Genomic DNA, 21,913 nt, shown 5'->3' with positions numbered 1-21,913 from the left:
GGAGGGAGAGAGAGTGTGATGTTTTGGAGAAATGCCATTAACAAGGGGAGCTGAGCACAGGGAGCGAGGGAGGGGCTGAGAGATGAGGCAGGGGAGGCCAATGAGGCCAGATCACCAGGTCATTGAGGGCCTCCTGAATTGCTAAGGAGTGAGGGCTTCATCCTCTAGCCGATGGGGAGGATTTTAAACAGCAGAATGGCATGGTCAGAACATCAAATGGTGCAGCCCCCTCCTGGGAGGAGTTAGTCAGGCTCACGGGGGTGGCTCTCAGCTAACAGAAGCACCTAAGGTCCTTGCAGAGTCCCACTACCCTGCCTGGGATGTGGTTGCACCTGGGTGGGGCCTGAGCAGGGCCATCCAGAACAGCATGGATGACTATGGACGAGAGACCCGTCCTATTGTTCAGGGCTGGCAGTGACGGCCCGTCACTTGGGTTGTGACCTTGGCATCAAAGCCTTGGGCCACCAGGCTGCCCATGCGCAGCCCACAGAGCAGGGTGTACCCTGACCCTTAGCACGCCCCTCACCCTGGCCATTCTGGTATCTCTTCTTCCAAAGTAAGCAGTGTGAGATGGAGCTCTTGGACAAGCTTTATGAAGATACCAGATGTTTCTGAACGTGTCTGCTTTAGGATTCGATTTTTTTTCAGAGCAACTGTAGAGGGAGGCAGAAGATGAGTTAAAATTATTTAAAACTCTATGTATTTGCCTCTTCCAATATCTGTTTCCATAGAAACATAACTGAAATAAGACACCAGTTTCGGAGCCAAGTGCAGTCCATGACTTCCAAATCCCCATTTGCTTCCACAAAAAAGCACCGTCAAAGCATGGAATACGGAGGGAAGTTTAAAATGCTCCTGTGTCCCAAACTGCCCTGCACTTGGTTACTGCCTGAATGGCTGCAAAGCCACAGAACCCAGAGTGCAGGCAGTTGTTGAGGAGGGCTGCCTGGCAGCCGGTGCGGATAGCCTGCCACCACTTCTGTAAGTGAACGTCACACACGTGGCTCCCATCTCTGCTGCCACCTGCCTGGGAAGCAGATGGGGGGAGGCTCAGGGAGCACAGGTGGCCTTGAGATGCTGCCTCGGTGGCTTCCTGGGGTTCTCCAGGGCGTCAGCACTGGCGGCCTTTAGTGCTGTCCGCCATCTCTCCATTTCAACATGATTTCAGAATGGCCAAGTGGAGGCGTAGGCGGTGGCCTGGTGGAGAAGGAAGACTTGGGAAAAAGCAAACAACCTTTCCACCTAGGTTCAGAGGCTGTCTTCACACCATCAGTATGTACTGCTTCCACTTTGGGGGAAATTATCTCAAATAATTTTCCTTAAAAAAAGAAGAAATTCCATATGGGTGTGTGTGTCTGCACACACATACAGTGTCAATTCTTGGTTTTTATCTTACTTGATCTGAAAGCAGTGTTTGACACGCTTCATCAAAACTTCCTCCTTGAAACATTTTCTTCATTTGGTTTCCTAGACACCAGACTCAACTTTCTTCCTGTCTCTATGGTTTCTCCTTCTAGGTCTCCTTTGTTGTTTCCCTCCTCCCTCCCGGATCTCCACACATTGGAGTAATTGAGGGTCTGTCCTTGGGCCCCTTCTTGTCTCCACCTAAATGACCCCCAGTGCTCTCACCCAAGGCTTTCAGTGTCATCTGTATGTTGACTGCCTCCAAGTTCCCATCTCCAGCCCACTCCTCTCCCTGAACCCCACACCCATATGTCCAACACCTACTCACCACTGTCACTAGTAGAGTAGGTATACAAAAAAGGAGAGTTTTCTCCTTTTTTCCAAGAATACAAATTGTATTTTAAAAACCTTTTTAACATACTTGGCAGATTTATCCACACCTGCTATATCTGAAATGCAGAAACAACCAGTCTTCCCTTCAGACTCCATAAAGCAGAGGAAGCAAGGCCTGAGGTGCAATGCAGGAGTACTGAGGATGGGGCCAAGTCATGGGGTAGAGGGGGGTGGGGGAACCTGTTAGTCCTTGCCTTGGTCTGAACCATTCGTCTCTGGAGACCTCTCCTTCCTTCTTCAGATGCCCCCCGTGCAGGGACAGCTTTCTCTCCTTTGTGCCTATCTGTGGATAGCTCTCTGTCCTGGCTACCCCCTTCCTTATGGACCACCATGTCAGAGTCCCCTTCCCTGGCTTCTCTTCTTATTCCCATCACTGTTTAGTGATTCCTCAGGCTCCAGTCAGGACATCTTCACTCTGCCTGTACCCACTCCCTGAGTGACCACACTCATCCCCACAGCTCTCATCCTCAGTGTGTTAACTACCCCTCCCCCAAATCTCTATCTACTGGACAAACTGCTCCCTTGTGCTCTAGAACCCTGTATCCAATCTCCTGAGGCCTCTGTCCAGAAATGAACCCCTCCAAAACCCGCTCCTCATTCTGCACCTGATCTCAGGGATGAGGTCCGCCAGCCACCACCCAGGCAGAAATCTGGGCATGGCCCTTGCTACCTCCCTGTCCTTCTCCCTTAAAGTCAATCAGCCCCCAAGCCTTGTCACATCTGCTTCCTTAATATCTCTCAAATCCACCCGCTGTTCTCTGTTCCCACTGCAACTGCACTGCTTTAGGTTGCTATCAGCTCCTGCCTGGATTACTACAGAAACCATCTCTGAGCCACTGCTGGGCCTCCAGCCTCACCCCTTCATCTGTTCGCACCCTGCAGCCAGGGCAAATCTGATCATGTCACTCCCTGATTAAGTGTCTTTAATTTTGAATTTTAAACTCCTCTGCTTAGCACACAAGGTCCCTAATGACCCGGGCACCACCTGTGTTATCATTTGTCCTTCCTGTCACCTTCCCAAAGGCACCCTCAGCTTTGGACAGCATAACCCTTTTGTATATATTTTTAAACCATTCAGGGAAAAAATGATATACTAACATCATGTTTAATGTTGAGAAGCTAGATGCTTTCCATCTAAGATCAGAAACTAGGCAAGGTTGTCGTCTCTCACCACTCCTATTCAATACTGTACTGGGAGTGCTAGCTAATACAAAAATAAGACAGGAAAGGAAATAAAAGGTATACCGATTGGGAAGGAAAAAAACAAAACTGTCCTTTTGTCTATGAAATGATTGTCTATGTAGAAAGTCCCAAAGAATCAACAAAAACACTCCTGGAACTAACAAGCAATTATAGCAAGGCTGTAGGATTCAAAAGACTTTTGTAAGATACAGAAGTCAGTTGCTTTCCTATACAATGAGCAGTTGGAATTTGAGATTAAAAAACACACCACCACTTATATTAGCACAAAAAACAAAATAAAATACGTAGGTATAAATCTAACAAAATATGTACAAAGTCTGTATGAGGAAATCTACGATGATGCTAGAAATCAAAGTAGATTGAAATAAATGGAGAAGATATTCCATGTTCACAAACAGGACACAATATTGTTAAGATGCCAGTTTTTTCCAACTTTCCAATCAACACAATCCCAGTCAAAATCCCAGCAAGTTACTTTGTAGATATTAACAAACTGATTCTAAAGTTTATATGGAGATATAAAAGACCCAGAATAGCCAATACTATATTGAAGAATAAAAGTCAGAACTGATATTATTCAACTTATTTGACTTCAAGGCTTACCATAAAACTATGAATCAAGACAGTGTGGTAGGACTTCCCTGGTGGTGCAGTGGTTAAGAATCTGCCTGCCAATGCAGGGGACACGGGTTCAAGCCCTGGTCTGGGAAGATCCCACATGCCATGGAGCAACTAAGCTCGTGCACCACAACTACTAAGCCTGAGCTCTAGATCCAGCAAGCCACAACTACTCAGCCTGTGTGCTGCCACTACTGAAGCCCATGTGCCTAGAGCCAGTGCTCCACAACAAGAGAAGCAAGTGAGAAGCCCATGCACCGTAATGAAGAGTAGCCCCCACTCACTGCAACTAGAGAAAGCCTGCATGCAACAAAGAAGACCCAACGCAGCCAAAAATAACTAACTAACTAATTAACTAACTAAATTTATTTTTAAAAAGACAGTATGGTATTAGTGAAAGAATAGACAGATAGATCAGGGAAACAATACAGAGTCTAGAAACAGACTCACACTAATATAGTCAACTGATCTATGACAAAGACACAAAGGCAATCTAGTGGAGAAAGGGTAGTATTTTTGAAAAATGGTGCTGGAACAACTAGACATTTACATGCATAAGAATGAATTTAGACAGTGACCCTGTACCTTTTACAAAAATTAACTCAAACTGGATCATAGACCTAAATATAAAACACAAAACTCTAAAACTTCTGGAAGATAACAGGAGAAAATCTAGGTGACCGTGGGTTTGGCAATGAGTTTTTAGATCACAATACGAAAAGCATGATCCATGAAATAAAAAAATTGATAACTTGGACTACATTAAAGTAAAAATTTTCTCCTCTGCTAAAGACAGTGTTAAGAGAATGAAAAAACAAGATACAGACTCAGAGAAAATATTTTCAAAACACATATATGATAGAGGACTTGTATCCAAAATATACAGAGAGGGAATTCCCTGGCAGCCCAGTGGTTAGGACTTGGCTCTTTCACTGCCATGGCCCTGGTTCAGTCCCTGGTCGGGGAACTAAGCTGCTGCAAGCCACACAGTGCAGCCAGAAACAACAACCCCCACGGACAAACAACCAAAATATATAAAGAATTCTTAAAACTCAACAATAAGAAGACAATCTAATTAAAGAGTGGGCAAAAGATCTGAACATTTACCTCACTAAAGAAAAACTATGTGTGGCAAATACTGTAAACATGAAAAGATGTTCCACATTATATGTCATTAGGGAATTGTACATTAAAACAAGAATTTGGTAACACTACACACTTATTAGAATGGTTAAAATCCAAAATACCGACAACACCAAATGCTGGTAAGGATGGAGCAGCAGACATTCTCATTCATTGCTGATGGGAATGCAAAATGGCACAGCCACTTTGCAAGACAGTTTGGCAAAACTAAACACAATCTTTGAATATGATCCAGCAATCCTGCTTCTAGGTATTTACCCAAATTAGTTGAAAATGTATGTCTACATAAAAACCTACACAAAAATGCTTATAGCAGCTTTACTAATAGTTACCCAACTTGGAAGCAACCAAGATGTCCTTCAGTGGGCAAATAAACTGTGGGGCATCCATACAGTAGAGTATTATTCAGGGATCAGCAGAAATGAGCTATTAAGTCATGAAAAGACATGGAGGAATCTTAAATGCATATTAAGTCAAAGAAGTCAATCTAAAAATGCTACATTGTGTATGATTCCAACTACATGACATCCTGGAAAAGGCAAAGCTATGTAGGCAGTAAAAGGTCAGTGGTTGCCAGGGGTTGGTAAAGCATAGAGGATATTTTAGACAGTGAAACTGTTCTGCATGACACTGAACATTATGTCATAGTGGATACAAAACTTTATACATTTGGCAAAATCTATAGAATGTACAACACCAAGAGTGAATGCTATGTAAACTGTGGACTCTAGTGAATAATAATGTATCTGTATTGGCTCATCAGCTGTAACAAATATGCCACATAATGCAAGATGTTAATAATGGGGGAAACTGTGGGGTGTGGGGTGGGACATATATGGGAACCCTCTACACATTCTTTTTTGTTTTTGACCGCACCATGCAGCATGCGGGATCTTAGTTCCCTGATCAGGGATCGAACCCATGCCCTCTGCAGTGGAAGTCCCAAGTCTTCACCATTGGACCGCCAAGGAAGTCCCCAACTCTATACTTTTTATTAAATTTTTCTGTAAACCTAAAATTGGCCTAAGAAAGTCTATTAATTAAGTATAAAAACTTTTAAAAATGGTAAACATCATGTATTTAGAACAGTATCTAGCACATGACAAGTGCTATTTAAATATTTATCACATACAAATGAATACATGTGGAGCCAGGATGCCTCCAGTAGGACTCCAGGATCAGAGTTTCATTCCCTGACACTTGCACTGAGAGAGTCTCTTCATGAGTTATTCTGGAACTCTTTTGTTATTCTTGAACCCTCCATCCTGTTTATTTACTTCCAGCTGCTATCAGAATCTGTGCCATCTAAAGTGACCGTGCTTCTTTGTATATTTACTGTCTGCCCCCCAGTAGCTCATGGGCCCCTTGAGATCAAGGTCACGCTGCTGTGCTCACCTGTGTCTCCCCAGGGAGGCGAGGTCTCCCAGCATGTGGAGGTGCTGGGCTGGGTGATGCGGGAGAGTGAGCTATGTGGCCCTGTCCTGGGGAAGCTGGCGGCCCAGCAGGGGGGAACAGCGTGCTATGTGTCCTGACAGGGGACGCCTAGATGCTGGGGACGGGACTGGGAAGAGCAGGCACTTAAATCTGGTGGAGGTCAGAAACACATCGGCTAATACAGGGGCCTGGAACTGAAGTTCATTTACTTGTCAGAGAAGGTTCTGGAAGGGGGGACAGCACGGGCAAAGGCTTGAAAGTGCAACACAGAGCAAGGCCTGCGACTGGAATCCTGAGGTGTTTAGAGTGTCCAGAGTGACCAAAGGCATCCAAGGTAGGTGTGGTCTGAGGGGAGGAGAGAACAGACCACAGAGATCTTTGATCACCTCTCCCCCAAACGTAAACTTTCTCTCTCACTGGGGGTTCTGGAGAAAACAGTCCCTTGAGGGGAATTTAGGACACCTCAGCCCCTGGGCACACTGTTCAACCATCATGCTGAGTCTGACAGAGGAGGGTCTGAAGGAAATCAACTGACAGCTTGGTGATGTTTGGTGGAAAAATGACAATAAACCAACAAGGGCTGTGGGTCGACAAATCAGAGGTTCTGCTACCATGGCAACAGAATGACAGGGCAACCTTAAAATCAGAGGAGAAAAGAGGAAAGGTTCAGAGAGAAATCTAGGCAGATACCTGGAGGGAAACACAGAGATAGGGTATGGGGTCCTCGAGCCAGGGATGTGGCTCTCCTCCAGCCTGCCCCCCCTTCAAAAGTCTAGATGCCACAGGCAAGAGTCCCTCCCTTCCCAGGCTCAGTTCCTCATCCACACAGAGAAGCACTTCCATGGCACCCGGCGGCTCCTCAGTTTGGGAACCATTCCCTGGAAGGTCTGGAATGGGCTTGGGTTCTACGCACAGAGCCATGGAAAGCAGCAGTACTTACTACAGACAGCAAGGAAGAGGGTAGGGTGGGTGACAGTAAACTGTCACTTATACTTCTGGCCTGCACAAGGTCCACCTCCTGGTCCAGGAGGACAGGGCTCCTGGATTTGTTTCTGGAGTCAGCTGATTCAGGCTGACTCTAGCCCTGCAGCCTGTCCCACCACAGCCAGATACCGGGGGACCCTAGTACATGCCCGGCCCCCAGCTTAACCTTGAGTGAAGGTGGCAGTGCCCTGCCTCTCCAGCTGCCCTTGGGCTCAGCATCAAGCCAGCGGGGTCTGCTCTCTGCGCACGTGCCACAGCTCCAGGACTTGCAAGGGCTCTGCCCAACTCGCCTTTCTCCTTCCCTGATAACCTGGGCCCTCAGTCTGCCTGTTACCTCATTTTAGGCTTCATCTGCTGCATGTGAAAATACTTCTCTGCCTGACCCACTTCACAGACCAGTGACCAAGGGTCTATGAAAACACCTGTAAACTACGAAGTGCTGTCATGTTTGAAAGGCAGGGTGGGGGAGTGGGGGAGACAGTAGTTGGTGGTGTCGCCGCTCACCTGCTAGGTGACCTCGGGTGCCTTATATAATCTCTCTGGGCTTCTGTTTCCTCATCATTAAAATGGAGTTCAGCATAGCACCTACTCCGCAGAGTTACTGTGAGGATTTGGTGAATTAACACACACATCCTGCTACCAGCACCGCCATTATCATTACTGTTATTAGCACTGTTGCTTGGGATTATCTCGCCCCGGCTCCCCTGGTCAGCCAGCGACAGCGCTTCCTCCTGTTGACAGCCTGTCTGGATCTCCAGATCCTGGTGGCGGGTGGTGAATTCCCTGGGATGGGGTGGGGGGCAGGTCTGCTCCTCTGCCAACTGTGCAGACCAGCGACGACCAGATGTCGCCTCCCCTCAGCCACAGCCCATCTGCCCAAATGACCTCAGCTGAGTTCTTGCCCTCTTGGCCCACAGGCGCAGCCGGCATGGGTCTGTCCTCTGCCAGGTCTGGTGGTGTCTGTCTGGAGTCCTGCTTCCTCTCAGGATGGACACTTAAGGCAGTGAGATGGAGGCGCACAGCCCTAAATCCTTCCCCTAAATCCACAGTCAGAAATGGCATTTTCTGCCACTGCTCTGACTACATAACATCTTATTGGGCTGAGTGAACCCTCTGTCTATCTCCAGACAAATGAAGCCAGGCATCTTATTTGCTAGAAAACCTTCTTGTCCAGAAGGATAAAAACCTCTGTCCTCAATGCATAAAATGGCTGTTTCCAGTTTAGTTTTAAAATTCACACTAAATCCCACAAAAAGATTTCCCTAATAATGCAGGGAAAGAACTGGAGAAAACTCCAGTTATCTCAATAGAATTTGCTACCCTGTAGGGAAATCATACTGTATAGCTGGCTCTTTCCAACAAAGGCATGTTGAACTCTCCTAAGAGAAAGTCAACAAAACTACAACTTCCCTCATGTTGAACTTTCCCAAGCGGAGCATCCTAGGAAGACCAGTGTGAGTTAAGAGCAGGGCCGAACACAAGACTACTGAAATATATGTTTAATGGTACTTTTATGTAAGGTTCTTCTTTTTGGCAACGCGTCACTTTGAAGATCCTCTAGTAACTAGAAGGAGCTATCAGAGTGTTTATTCCCTAGCAACATTCCTTAGGGAACTTACTTTAAAGGAGAGATTAAAAATGCAATGTAATTTCTAGACTGATGGATCATATAAATGAGGGCTTCTACAATGTGTAGAGAATATATTGGTTTAAACAACCCAACATTTCCCCTTAATTCTGCATATATTAATACACCTAGGCAAACTCTCACCATTTTTCCCCAGGAGTGAAGACCTTATATTTGGCCTTCCTGAAATAGTATACGTCTCACATGGAAGGAAACAAATAATGAGACGTTCCTGATAGGGAACATGGGCCCATGTGGAGCTGTGATGATTTCCCCGTAACCACCTCAGACCTTCTCAAGAAGCGCACCTGGGCAGTCGGGGAGATGTGCTGCCTCGCTGTCCTCAGGGGGCCCGGGGGCAGCATCCCCGCAGGCCTCCCTCCTGCTGGTGCCACGCACTTACCTCCATGCTGTACCTCTCCACCGTCCTTCTCAGGGGGTCCACAGCCTGCCAGCAGATCAGGATGCACAGGTCAATCAGCAGCATGCCTCCAACGATCACGAGCAGTTTCTGGTCCTTGATGATCTGCGGAGAGGGCAAGGGCAGAAGGGACGTGAGACAGCTTCCCAGATAGCAGCTGAGGGGCCAGGTCAGGGGAATGACCGAATGGCGTCACCCCCAGTTTGAAAACTTCCCCAGACTACCCATCGCCCACAGGGTAAAAGCAGCCAAGCTCCTTTGCTTGGCATTCGAGGCCTTTCATGAGCTTGGCTTGTCCGTGCCCCGAGCACATACATAGACTTAGTTAAGTTTGGTGACTCCCAGGCTCTGGCCCTGCTGTGATTTTCACCCCAGGCCTTTGTGGGTGCTGGTTCTTTTGTCTGAAACACTCTATTCTTTCTATGTGGCAAACTAATATGTGGCTATGTGGCTAATAATTCTTAAGAGACCTAGATGCATTGTCGCCTCCTCCATGAAGCCTCCCTAACTCCCACAACAGAACTAATTACTCCCATAACACTTTGTTCCCATAGTTAATTACACTTAATAAGTTCAATACTTATTATTATGAATATAATAGTAGTAGCTACAAGAAGAATAAATTCAGATGCTAACATTTAGTGAACACTTACACTGTGCCTGCCTCTAGGTTGATTGTTTTACATATATCTCATATAAAGGCAGATACTATTATTATTCCCATTTTTCAGATGAAGAAACTGACGCTAGTGCTGGAGGCTAAGTAACTTGCTCAGTGGAATATAGAGACTAAGAGGTGAAGCCTAGAATGGAACCAAGCTCTTCCTCTCTCCAGAGTGCATACTCTCAAACATTTACAGCACCTACCAGATGCTACAGCGACCAGATGCTATATTAAGTTGTATGCACGTCTGCCCTCCTCAGTAAACTGGGGAACCCTTGACAGAAAGGAAGCCTGTTTTATTTATTTGTTTACCCTCAGCACCTAGCAGGGCCTGGCATTCAGCTGGTGCTTAAAAGTTTGATGGATTGAACTGAGATGAAGGAATATATAAAGAAGAAATATAACTTCCATCCTACTTTGCAGCCTGGAGTATTTTTATTACACTGTGAAATTCCCACCCCACTTTATGTCCATTTGATGGGGATTGGACTGGGGACAAATGCTGTCAGGGGCAAAGCTAACCTGTATTTCACTCACTGCACGTTTATGTATCGTCACCCCCCAGTCCCAATGCCAAATAAAAGCTAATGTTATGAAGTAGTTCTGGAAAAGACTACAGAAAAACAAACAAAACTGAAGCAGAAGCTTAAGAAATATCGCCAGGTCTGGCTTTTAATGAGTAAAGCCATCCTTAAAGGAGAAACAAACTCAAGAGGCCTCTCTGTGGCCAAACTGGAAAGAACAAGAAAGTATTGCTGGGTTAGTGCCAAAGAGATCAAATCCACCAAAACCACTTTACCTGGAGGCGGGGCTCTAGATTTTTCAAAAGCATTTAGTGAACCGCGGATGGCCTGTAGAAACCTGGTTTAACCCTTGCTCTCAGGGGAGCCAGGCAGCTCCCTGTTAGCCTTGAGACACTGGGCCAAAAGGAAGAAATGCCTGGGGAGCTTAGGACTCGGAGGACAGGCTGGAAGGGGCCTCCCTACTTTATGCTCACACAGGGCTGTTTGAGCCCCAGGCATTTGCCCACACTGCACGTGACCCCTGGAAGTTCTCTTCTCCACCTTTCCGCTGGTGCCCTCCTACTCTGACTTCAGGATTGAGCCTGAGCAGCTGTTCCTCTGTGAACTGGGCATGCCCTGCAGGGGGCCCATGCTACAACTGTGTTCCTGTCAGAACCGAGGCAGTGACCAGCCAGTCTCCCCTCTGTGCCCTGGTGCCCTGTGCAGAGGCTGGCTCTCAGACCTTCTTGGGGAATGTATGGGGAGTGAATGAACGAGCTCTCAGGAAGAGCCCGGGGGAAAGTGGCACTGCTGAGCAAGTTCAAGGTCTCCTGCCTGGGGCTCAGGTTCTGCTTCCTGTAAGGCACCCCCTGCTGCAGGTTCCTGTCCCTTCTCAGGCTTTTGTAGGTTCTGGTTCGTCTGAAACACCCTGTTCTTCCTGTGAGAGGCCCTGTGTGGCTGGGTGAGTGTGGGGTGGGTTGGGGGTGGCTGGAGACAGGGCTCGCTGGAGGAGGAGAGCCTGTTTGACATGTGATGAGGCCTCACATGGGGCTGCTGGAGGTTTAAGCATCTTTAAGCATCAGCGTGATGGGGCGTTCTCTGCAGCACTGAGGGGAGAACCTGGGGCAGAAGCCTGCAGTAGGAGGCCAGTTAGGGGTTGGGGCCAGGGTGCATGAGGAAGGAGGAGGCCCGATCGAGAGCAGTGACTGCCAGATGGACAGGAGGATGCAGATGCCACACACACTGGGCAGGCAGGGTTGCGGACCTCCGCCTCTCAGTCCTCTCTGCCACCTCAAGCTTCCCCAACCAGCAAGTGCCAGCACCTCCAGGTCCCTCCCTCCCTGCCAGGGGTTTCCCATGAGACAAAAGGGGGTCCTACTCTCCCCACAGTCTAACTTCCAGGAGGCGGTGACCTTGAACTTCCTCAGCAGTGCCACTTTCTCCTGGCCTCTTCCTGAGAGCTCATGCATGCAGGAGTACAGACCACCTTACACTCCCGCACACGACACCTCAGGTCTGTCGGGACTGCATAGTCTACACTGGAGGAGACGTAGTACACTGAAGGGAAGGGCTGAGAAACACGGGGTGGGGCCCCCCGCAGTGAGTCCCTGTAGGGGAGAGACCTCCCTTGTGAGTGGATGCTGTGCCTCTCTCACTGCTGCCTGAGTGGGGAAGGCACCCATGCAGCACAGCTGGCCTTAGAAGGTAAGCATCAGAATTTCCCTCTGGTGAGTGTGATAAAGTCAGGTCCTCCCAATTTTAAGGCTCAAGTATGTATGAAGTTTGAGGTAGCAGTGTGGCAAAGACAGGACCTAGAATTATGTGGGCCTGGTTTGGAGTCCTGGCTCCATCCCTTGTGATCTGTGTGTGACCCTAACAGATCATTTCCTCTCTCATTCTGCTTTCTGATTTGTAAAACAGCAAGGAGTTGGGGGAAAGTGGGTAGGCTCATATAATATCTCTAAGTATCATGCAGAAAAAGAACATGGTTTTGGAACTAGAAGACCTCATTCTAATCCCAGCTCTTGTGAAATGTGATCTTGATCAAGCCATATGACTCTATTAGGCTTATTCCCTCCTCTAAAAGCGGGGCCAGTGAGCCCAAAGCTGGTATAAGTGTAAAATGAGATGATGTATGGAAAGCACCTATTACAACATCTGGCTCAGAGAAGATGCTCAACAAATGAGCTGTATGGCTACCATTACCTGGGTTTTGAGAGTGGTTCTGTTTGTGTGGAGGACAGCGGCATCCAGGGAAAGTGTGATACCGCACCTCCTCTCCTAAACTCAGGGCTAATCATCACACAGGTGGACCCAAGGTGGGACGGTCCTGAGAGTAACAGGAGAGGACATGTCTGATTTCCTCTGGCACCATTTCCAAAGCCTGGCACTTGACCAGTGTTTGTGACTAGATGGATTTAGGCTAAGTATTGAAGAGTTACAAATCACATTTGATTTTTTAATCACAGGAACATTTATTGAGTACCTATTCTGAATTAGGTTCTTTTCTAGGCACTAGGGCTGCAGCAGTGGGTAAAATGTAAATATCCTGCCCTCATAGAGCATGCACGATGGGGGGAGACTAATAGTGAATAATTATACAAATACTCCATACATATACACAATGCAATGACAAAGAGAGGTGACTTAAAATAATCTTTTTAAAAAGATCTAAAAATTTACATTTAGAACACAGCATTGACCTGACCATACAAAGTCTGAGCCCCACAGAATCCTAGAATGAGGCAAGGCCATCCCTCTAGTCTCACCTCTGCTTCCCTGACTTCCTTATTTTTCAGCTGTCTCTTCAAAAGCTGCACAGAACTTTCCTCTGTTATGTCAATGCACATTGATGCCATGAAACTCAGTTCTCTCTCTGAGGCTAGGAAGTTACTCACACTCCATCCTCACTGAGTAAGAGATGGGAGTGAAAGCACCCAGGAGTGATTAAACACTAAGTTCTGGAATCAGATTTGAGTTTGAATCTTACTAACTAGCTGTGTGACCTTGGTAAGTTTCCTCATCTACACGATGGGGGACGATGGCCACACAAACCACTAGATTACCACAGCTTGGCTTACAGTTACCATTCAACAGATGTCAGCTATTATTATTAAATGTCACCTCCTATGGTTGTTTAGAGCAGAGATCCACAAACTACGAATCTGGCCCACAGTTTGTCTTTGTAAATAAAGTTTTATTGGAACATAGTCATATCTATTCATTTATGTGTTTGTCTCTGGCTGCTTTCATTCTACAACAGCAGAGTTGAGTGGTTGTGACAGAGACTGTATGGCCTGCAAAGCCTGACATATTTACTGTCTGACTCTTTACAGGAAAAGTTGGCTGACATCTTGTTTTGAGAAAATGGCATTTCTTTATTTCTTCAAAAAACTTCAGATATTATGATGGATTCAGACTGGTCTTCTACTAGGACCAGTTCATTGCCTCCTTCCAGGGACACCATTCCAGAGGGAATACAGTGTGAATACTGTCCCCTGGGGTTGTACAACCAGCAGCCCTGCCTTCCTGCCATCACTCAGATGACGGACACTCTCTTGGCATTTTCCTGAAGCTGAACCTGGATGAAGGTCTGAGAGGCTGGCCCTATGTTATTATTTGCAACTGTATCAAGTCATATATGTAGTGCAGTCATATTTCCTCAGAAATCTGCCCCCCAAACAGAAGAGCTCATCTCTGAGTTACTGCTTTAGTCTCAACATCCCAATTTGATCCTAATAAGGGTAGCAGGCAGAATAAAGACTGTGGTAGTGAGGCTTCTCAATTCAAGATTTTACGATTGATCTTTAGGAAAAAAAATGGTTACACACTATAAAAATACTGAATTTAGAAGCATTAAGTCACCAAATGTCAATACTTCCTTTAATAGGTTCCTTTTTTCTTTAATGTCCTTAAAAATGTAGCCATATGGGGTGAAGTTTGTGTATGTGTGTTTGGGGAGGGCGCTACATGGTGGGTGGAGGGAGGAGGAGGTGGAAGCCAGGAAAGGAAGGAAAGGATAAAAGACAAAAAAAGTGTGAGATTGCATTTAAAAATTTAGGTAAATCTTGTATATGTGTCAATAAAAAAAAAATTGAGGGGCTCACTTAAAAAAAAATCTAAACTTAAAAAAAACCCAATAAAATAAAACAATGACAATAAAAACCAACCTTGGCTACATAAAATGTTGGAGTCATGGAGAATTCAGCCCCAGTTTGACCTGCGACTGCCACAACCCTTTCAAAACAATCTGGTTCCCGACTTGAGGTTTTGATCCGTGAAAGGTGTAAATTTCTCTTCTACACCCTTAGCCTCCTCTGATTGGCTGACGATACTCAGCTGTAGTGCCACAAGGCTGTTCCTGGAATACCTGGAAAGCCTAGGGCAAACAGTGTCTCACACTGAAAAGGTGTGTTCATCTGGCCTCAGTCATTTTCACAAGACTAAACTGGTGACTGAATCTTGAACTCAAAGCCTTTGGCAGTTTCTCAGACAGGCCCCCGTCCCAGGGCCCACCACCTGCCTGGGCTCTCACCTTGCTCAGATCCCTAGGGGTGGAGTGAGTCCCTTTGTCCCAGGCCGTGCAGCAGGCTGTGGCCACATCACAGCCCCAACTCCTGTGGAGCTTTCAGACAACTGAACTCCTGAAGTCTTCTCTGGCATGTTTTGTCAATTGCTGCCAGACAATCCAAGTGTTATTGCTTAGTGATCACATGAGTAATGGACAATAAAGGCTGGCTCTCTATTGCCAATAATAATATACATGAATCACACATCCACACAAAGGAGCCAACACTGTGATTCTTCAAAACCAGGAGGGACTTGTCATGTATGGCAGAACCACAGAGCTGGAGGGGCCCCAGAAGTCGTGTGGTGCCTGTCAAACTTTGGCTTGGATCAGCTTCGCCCGGAGGGCTGGTGGAAACACACATTCCTGGGCTCCAGGAACCTGATTCTTAGGGCTGGGGAGGGAGGCTGAGAAACCGCATTTCTAACAAGCTCCCAGGTGATGCCAAAGATGCTGCTGGTACAGCTTGTACTCCAAGTAGCCCTGATCTAGACCAGAGGTCTCCTACCCTGGCTGCATATTAGTACCACCTAGGGAAGTCTAGTAACTCCTGATGCTCAGCTCTGGCCCGCGAGGTGTGGGCTGGGCTGGGTTACTTCTTGTAGTTTTCAAAAGCTCCCATTTGACTGTAATGTGCAGCCAGCTCTGAGAAGGACCAGGTGGCCAGGCTGCTCATCTTACAGACAGAAGGGAGTTGTCACAAGTGCTCCTGAGGCTCAGTGAGAGGAGGGCCTTCCAGGTGAGCACAGGCAGTGGGTGGCAGAGCTGAGCTCTTCCCTCTCTCTAAATGCAGCCTGTAGTTTCCCTAAGGTGGTCTGATGTGGGGCAGGGGGCGGAGAAGGGAGGATACACCTCCCCCCCACAAATCTGGAAAGCAGCTCCTAGAGCAGCCCTGGCAGTGAAGGGGCAGGTGGTGAGGCTGACGAGTGAGAGGTGCCACTGGGCACCGGGCAGAATCACAGCTTGGGAGACAATACTATTTCAGTACATCCCCATTTTACAGATAAGGAAACAGAGGCCCTGAAAAATGAAGAGGTTTGCCGAAAGACCCACAGCAGGTCCGTGGTGAAGCAGGGAGTAGACGCCCGCTCTGCTCCTGCGCCTGCTGGCCCCACCCCCTCGGGCTCGCTTGCTGTCTGCCACAGGCACGGGGGCTCATGACCCCCGTAAGCAGATGGCAAACACAACCTTGGGATGAAGAACTGGAACAACAGACACCACCTTCCAGAGTGGGATGGGATCACAGTGCAGGAGATGTCTGTAAATGGGTTATACACACATCAGGGGTTTTAAAAGTGCGTGTGTGTGTGTGTGTGTGTGTGTGTGTGTGTGTGTGTGTGTGTGTTGGAGGGGGTGGGGGTAGAGTTGAATCAAGAAGCGGATTTTTGGAAAGAGGTGTCATGATGCTATCTGACCTCATCCCCAGGTGAGAGGATGTGGGGTGTGCTTCCTCCTTGACCTCCAGTCAAGAGGGAGGCTTAAGGAGAGCACTCAGATGGCTTGATTGCTAGGGCTCCCTGCAGCCTGGGGGACCCGGGGAACTGATGCCGGGGAACTGATGCCTGGCCCCTGCCTGAGAAACTCACGGGAGGATGATGGGCCAGTTGCTCCACAGGTGTAACAGAAGAGGAGAAGTGGCTATTGAGTTTGTAGGAGCGAAGGATATGTGAGTGCTTCCTGAGCACCTGTGTGGGCCCCTGGTGAGGGAGAGCTGTGTGGCTCGCCCAAGGCAAGCTGGAGGGGCAAGCCCAGGAGCGGGAGACTGCCACTTGCCTGGGGAAGGACCCACAAATGGCCAGCTGGGTGGGGGGGGGAGTATTTCACCCATGTTGGGAGCACAGCAGGAGAGTAAATTCCAGTAATGGGGGCTTTGAGAAATCCCACAAAAGGACTTCCTGAGAACCTCAAGGGCCTACTTAACCTCTGCCAGGCCCAGCAAAATCCAGGTAGCTCCTGGCAAGCGAGATCCTTCCTGCCCCTTCCACCACTCGAAGCTCCAACTCTGGAGGGTTTGGAAACCTTGGGAGTTGGGATCATGGGGAAAAAGCTTAGTCTGGCAAAAGAGAGAAACAGCCCATCTGCACCCCCTCTTCCAGGGCAGGTAGTGAGCTGCTTCAGGCCAAGCGAGGGGAGGGAGAGGCGCTCCCTTTGCATGTAGTTTGAGGTTTTGAATATTATGATGGACTCCACATATTAGCTGTTGACCAAAGGACCTTCAAAGTCATGAGACTTGCCTGAATTTTTATCTAGGAGCAAGGGAAGAAGAGCACCAGCCATCGGAAGAGTTAAAAAAGACAATGTGGGGAAAGTTTCTCTATGACTACAGCCTAAGAGTCAAGCGTAATCAACATGATGGTTACAGCAAACCACACAGGCGGCAAATGCTTTCCTCCCACGTGAAGGCAAGGGCTCCTGTCCTCTAAGGGCCTCTCTGAAAACAGAAGCATTAAATCAGGCCCCTGCCCTGTTTCACTCTTCTCTTTCAAGGGCTCCCTGTTGCCCACAAGTTAAAGTTCAGATTCCTTACCGTGGCTCCTGCCTTCCCCTGCAGTCTCCTCTCCATGAACCCCTCAGCAACGTGAACACACCCCTCCCCTTCCCAGGCCTCTGTGCACACAGTTCCCTCTGGGAGGTGGAAAACTCCTCAGCCTCTGCCTCCCACTCACCTTCCAGGTCCTAGCGTGGATGTCACTTCCTACACCAAGCCCTCCCTGAGTGCTGTACCCCAGTATCCCCCATGTGCACCCAACCAGCCCCTATCACCTTGCATTGTAAAAGCTTTGTTAGCTGTCTGTTTCCCCAGGAGGCTGAAGCTATTGGGGGTTGAAGTGGGGGTGGGAGAAGGGTTGTGTTTAGCTTAAATCCCCAGCAAACACCCCAGTGCCTGGCATGCAGTAGGTGCCTACTCTTTTTAAAATAAATACTCAGTGAACACTGCAAACACCCTGCAACAGAAGGAGGCGTTACCTTCTTCTTCATTTTCACATTTTTGAAGATGGCGTGGACCCTCCATGTCTTTGCGAACATTGCCCCAAAGGCAGTTGTGTAGCCCACGGTGAGAATCCAGGTCCTGACCTAGAGGCCACGAGAAAACAGAGGCATTAACATCTCCCAGGTGGACGGACCCCATCATTCAGGAAAGCATCCCAACAGGGGGACTCTAGATGATGGGGACAGATGCTCTCCTTTACATACTGTAGAGTTTTACTGGCATCAACAGTCCTTCAATCACATTTCAGTCTGATAGACGTTTAATTCTATCGGCCACTCACCAGACCCAGGGCCCTGGGTGCAGAGGCATATGCGATTCAAATCCTGCCTTTCATGGGCCCACAGCCAAGGAAGCCAGTCAGAGAGTGGCACAGAGGGCCTCCAGGACCACTGAGGGGCCACTAAGGGGTTTCAGACCTGCCCTCTGGTCTTCCCCCTTCCTCCTTTCCTTCCTTGACCCCCTTCTATGTGGGGAGACAGGGCTGCAGAAGTGATCATAATCGCTGATTTCTCTGCCTCCTCACCCAAGTGTCTATGAGACCAGGCAGCCGCGGGAACCTCTGCTACAGGACTCCCAGCTCCTGGTTGTGGGCAGCAGGGAGGGCAGGGCACTAAGCCACAGGGGCTGAGACTGGGCAGGACAACAAGCCTGCATGGCCCTTCTCCAGTGCTGGTGACCCAGCCACTTGGTAGAGCAGGGCAGGACTCAGCCAGAACTGACCCCAGGGACGGCTGGCTAGCAGCTGCTCCAGCCTACCTCCCAGCCATCGTGAGGGGCTGCTCAGTTATGGGGGGAAGGCCAGAGGAGAGGGGCTGTGACCTTCCCACTCCCACCAGGGGCCTGTGTCCTCAGGCCTTTGGATACAGGAACGATGCTGCCTGGGTCTAGCTTGGTCACCGAGCTCACACTTAGACCTTGGGTCCTTGCTCAGGACTAAGGCCTTATCTGGCTCTCACCTCTTCCACAGGATTAAAGTGTGCCCTGATTCCCAGCCCTGGGCTGGTGGCTGCCAGGAACTGCCAGCCCTGATAGGAGCCACGGCCTGATCCCTGAAGGCTGGGATGGCCAGTCACCATCTGTTAGGTCTTGGGGGCCTCCTGGGTGCCCACTCCCCATCTGCACTGTCATCCTGGCCAGACCCCGGTCCCTCCTGAGTCCACCCTCGCCAGCTGGTCTGGGTACCCTCCAAGACCCGGGAGACTCACCTAGCTCCAGGCTGGACCCCACCTCATGGCCCAGCCCTGGGCTGTGTGCCACCGAGTTCTAGGGCCTCCCACTCCCTGGGACAAAAAGGCTGTGTGCTCCCTGGGCTCTGGTTCTAGGCTATGGTGTTTGCTCTTCCTAAGCTCTGCTGAGCTAAGTGCCCTCTGAAAGGTGCCCACCTGCTTCTAGTGAACATAGCAGGAAGGTAGATGTGGTAGGAGAGAGGAAGACAGCCAGGCTGGAGTGGACAGGCTGGGCCCTTCGTGTCCAGAGCCCAGCAGCTTTGCCCGGCCTCAGTGGCCCGTCGTGTCTGGGGCTGTGGGCGGTCATGTAGGAAGTTCCCAGACATGTTCCCTCCGTGAAGTCCCTTCACTCTGCCTTTCTAGCAACTTAGTTCTCCAGCTTTTCAGAGACAGAATATTTCCCCTTTCCATTTTATCTCTAAAAATAGGAACTGACTGGATAGATGGCAAGACCAACCCCCTGAGGAAGGACAACAGCATCACAGCGATTGTTCAGAAACACAGACGGGTGAGGTGTGAATGCTGACAATGGTATGGGTGAGAACTTAACCTTCTCTCTCTTTTTAGTTTCAAAAACTTCAGATAGGCAAGAACGAATCACAGGACTCTAGAGAAGGTGTAGGATGGTCACATCATTACCCATATTATAAAACAAGGATGCAAGAAAAGCAAACAGAACAGAGGCAAGGAAGGAGCCAATTATTGGGAATTGAGACCTGAGCTTAATCAATGACCAGATCACACATCCCCAGAGTTGCATAGGACCTTACAGATCATTTCATTCACTCATTCATTTGTTCATCTGTTCATTCAGTAAGGATTACTAGGCCAGAAACTGAGTATATAATGATGTAAACAAACAAATAAAACAACCACCACCACCAAAACCAGGGTAATTTTTTGGGAGTCATCAACTGAGTGAGAAAACCCCTTTGTAGATGAAGAAACTGAGACTCAGGGCATTTAAGGTACTTCTCTCAACCATGGCCCCCAGCTCCAGAGCTGAGCCTGGAAGTCAAGGCCTTGACCAGTCCAGCCCTCTCTCCAGCCCTCTGTCCCCCACATCATGCCGCCTGCTCCTCAGAGAGTCTCCTTACCCCAATCAGGTCCATCCCCACCCAGGAGGCAGCTGTCAAAGGGACAGCACACCCAGGGAGGTAGCTGGCCAGCCTGAGAACACTCTACTGGCTGATTTCAACACACTTTTAGAGCTAATAGTTGACATAACTATGAAGACCAATGGCCTCCAAGCATTTTTGATCATGTTTTGCTATCAGGAAAACAATTTTAAACATGAATACAGGGACTTCCCTGGTGGTGCAGTGGTTAAGAATCCGCCTGCCAATTCAGGGGACATGGATTTGATCCCTGATTGGGAAGATCTCATACGGTGAGGAGAAACTAAGCCCGTGCACAACTACTGAGCCCACATGCCACAACTACTGAACCCCACACGACTACAGCCCGTGCTCTGCAACAAGAGAAGACACCGCCATGAGAAGCCCGCGCACCGCAATGAAGGGTAGCCCCCGCTGGCCGCAACTAGAGAAAACCCGCATGTAGCAACCAACACAGCCAATAAATAAATACATAAATTTATAAACATGAATATATGCAGAACAAGGAAATTTTTAAAAGGATGGTAAGAGATGAAATAATATCATTATTTTTACCTTGTAATGTGGCAGACAAATCTCTTACTTTGGGTAAAAGTATTACTCCAATATGCTTGTCATTATTATATTTGCTTTGACTCATTTTCTGTGGTGTAATCATTTTCAGGCCACTTGTCTATTTTGTAGGGCCAAATTCATTAAGACACAATAATACAAATGAGTTAAGTTAGTTAAAACTCGATAATGTAAGTTTAACCTGGCATCTGGAAACGGCAGTATGTTGCCATAAACTGAAAGCAAGGAATGGGTGAGGATGCCTGGGCAGAAAAGAGGTAGCCTAGCAGGCCCAGGACCTGCTGCCAAGGTTCACTTACGCTGGTGTCTGAGAACCTGGAATGGGGCGGGTTCCCGCCACTCCCTCAATGATAGGAGTGACCCTGTGCCTGAACAGCGTGTGCAGCCAGCGTGGTTTATGCCGCACACCTGCTTTCCTTCTGAGAGCCGGGCATTTTGGTATGTGCTCAGAAGAGGATACCCAGGTGACCGGCCCCCAGTAGAAACTCTGGGCACTGAGTGTCTGCTGAGCTTTCCGGGTACACATTTCCCAAGTCATTGCTGGGGCATTAAGTGCATCCTGTGTGACTCTACTGGGAGAGGCTTTGGGAAGCTTGCACCTGAGACCTTGTGACTTCACCCCATGTGCCTTTTCACTTTGCTGATTTTGCTTTATGTTCTTTCTTTCTCTGTAATTAATCATCTCCGTAAGGACTCTATGCTGAATCCTCCTAGAGAATCACTGAACTGGGGGTTGTCCTGGGGACCTAGGACACCATGCCCCATGGCTGCTGGTGTCAGAGACGGACCAACCACTCTGTTCTCAGGAGAGTTCCTGCATAAGACCACCAGACACACCCACTGGGCCAGGGCCCCAGGGTCAGTCCAAGTATTACATCTTAGTAAAGCTTAATTTCTTTCATTTTTTCCTACATAAAAAAGTAAATAAAAGCCATAACGTATTCTCCCACAAGACGATCCCAGTGGGTTCACATCCCACTTGGAGACAGCTCTTCAGACGATGAGGAAACAACACTAGAAGAAATACTCTGAAAGCAGGACAG

The 21,913-nt window shown here is 48.3% G+C and overlaps 1 protein-coding gene across 2 annotated transcripts in view; it reads right to left on the bottom strand.

Moving 5' to 3' along the window:
- GABBR2 (gamma-aminobutyric acid type B receptor subunit 2) overlaps window positions 1-21,913 on the bottom strand; it is a 364,042-nt gene that overhangs the window by 46,223 nt on the left and 295,906 nt on the right. For both annotated transcript variants that reach the window (XM_057724616.1, XM_057724617.1), the window contains exons 12-13: window positions 17,929-18,036; window positions 9,210-9,332 (exon numbers count right to left, since the gene is read on the bottom strand). In XM_057724616.1, the coding sequence (XP_057580599.1) occupies window positions 9,210-9,332; window positions 17,929-18,036 (231 nt within the window). The remainder of the gene's footprint in view (window positions 1-9,209; window positions 9,333-17,928; window positions 18,037-21,913) is intronic.

This window comes from Hippopotamus amphibius, chromosome 2, assembly GCF_030028045.1.
Source record: "Hippopotamus amphibius kiboko isolate mHipAmp2 chromosome 2, mHipAmp2.hap2, whole genome shotgun sequence".
Lineage (NCBI taxonomy): Eukaryota > Metazoa > Chordata > Mammalia > Artiodactyla > Hippopotamidae > Hippopotamus > Hippopotamus amphibius.
Note: the sequence above shows the minus strand (reverse complement) of the source record. Positions and strands in the feature narration are given on the sequence as shown.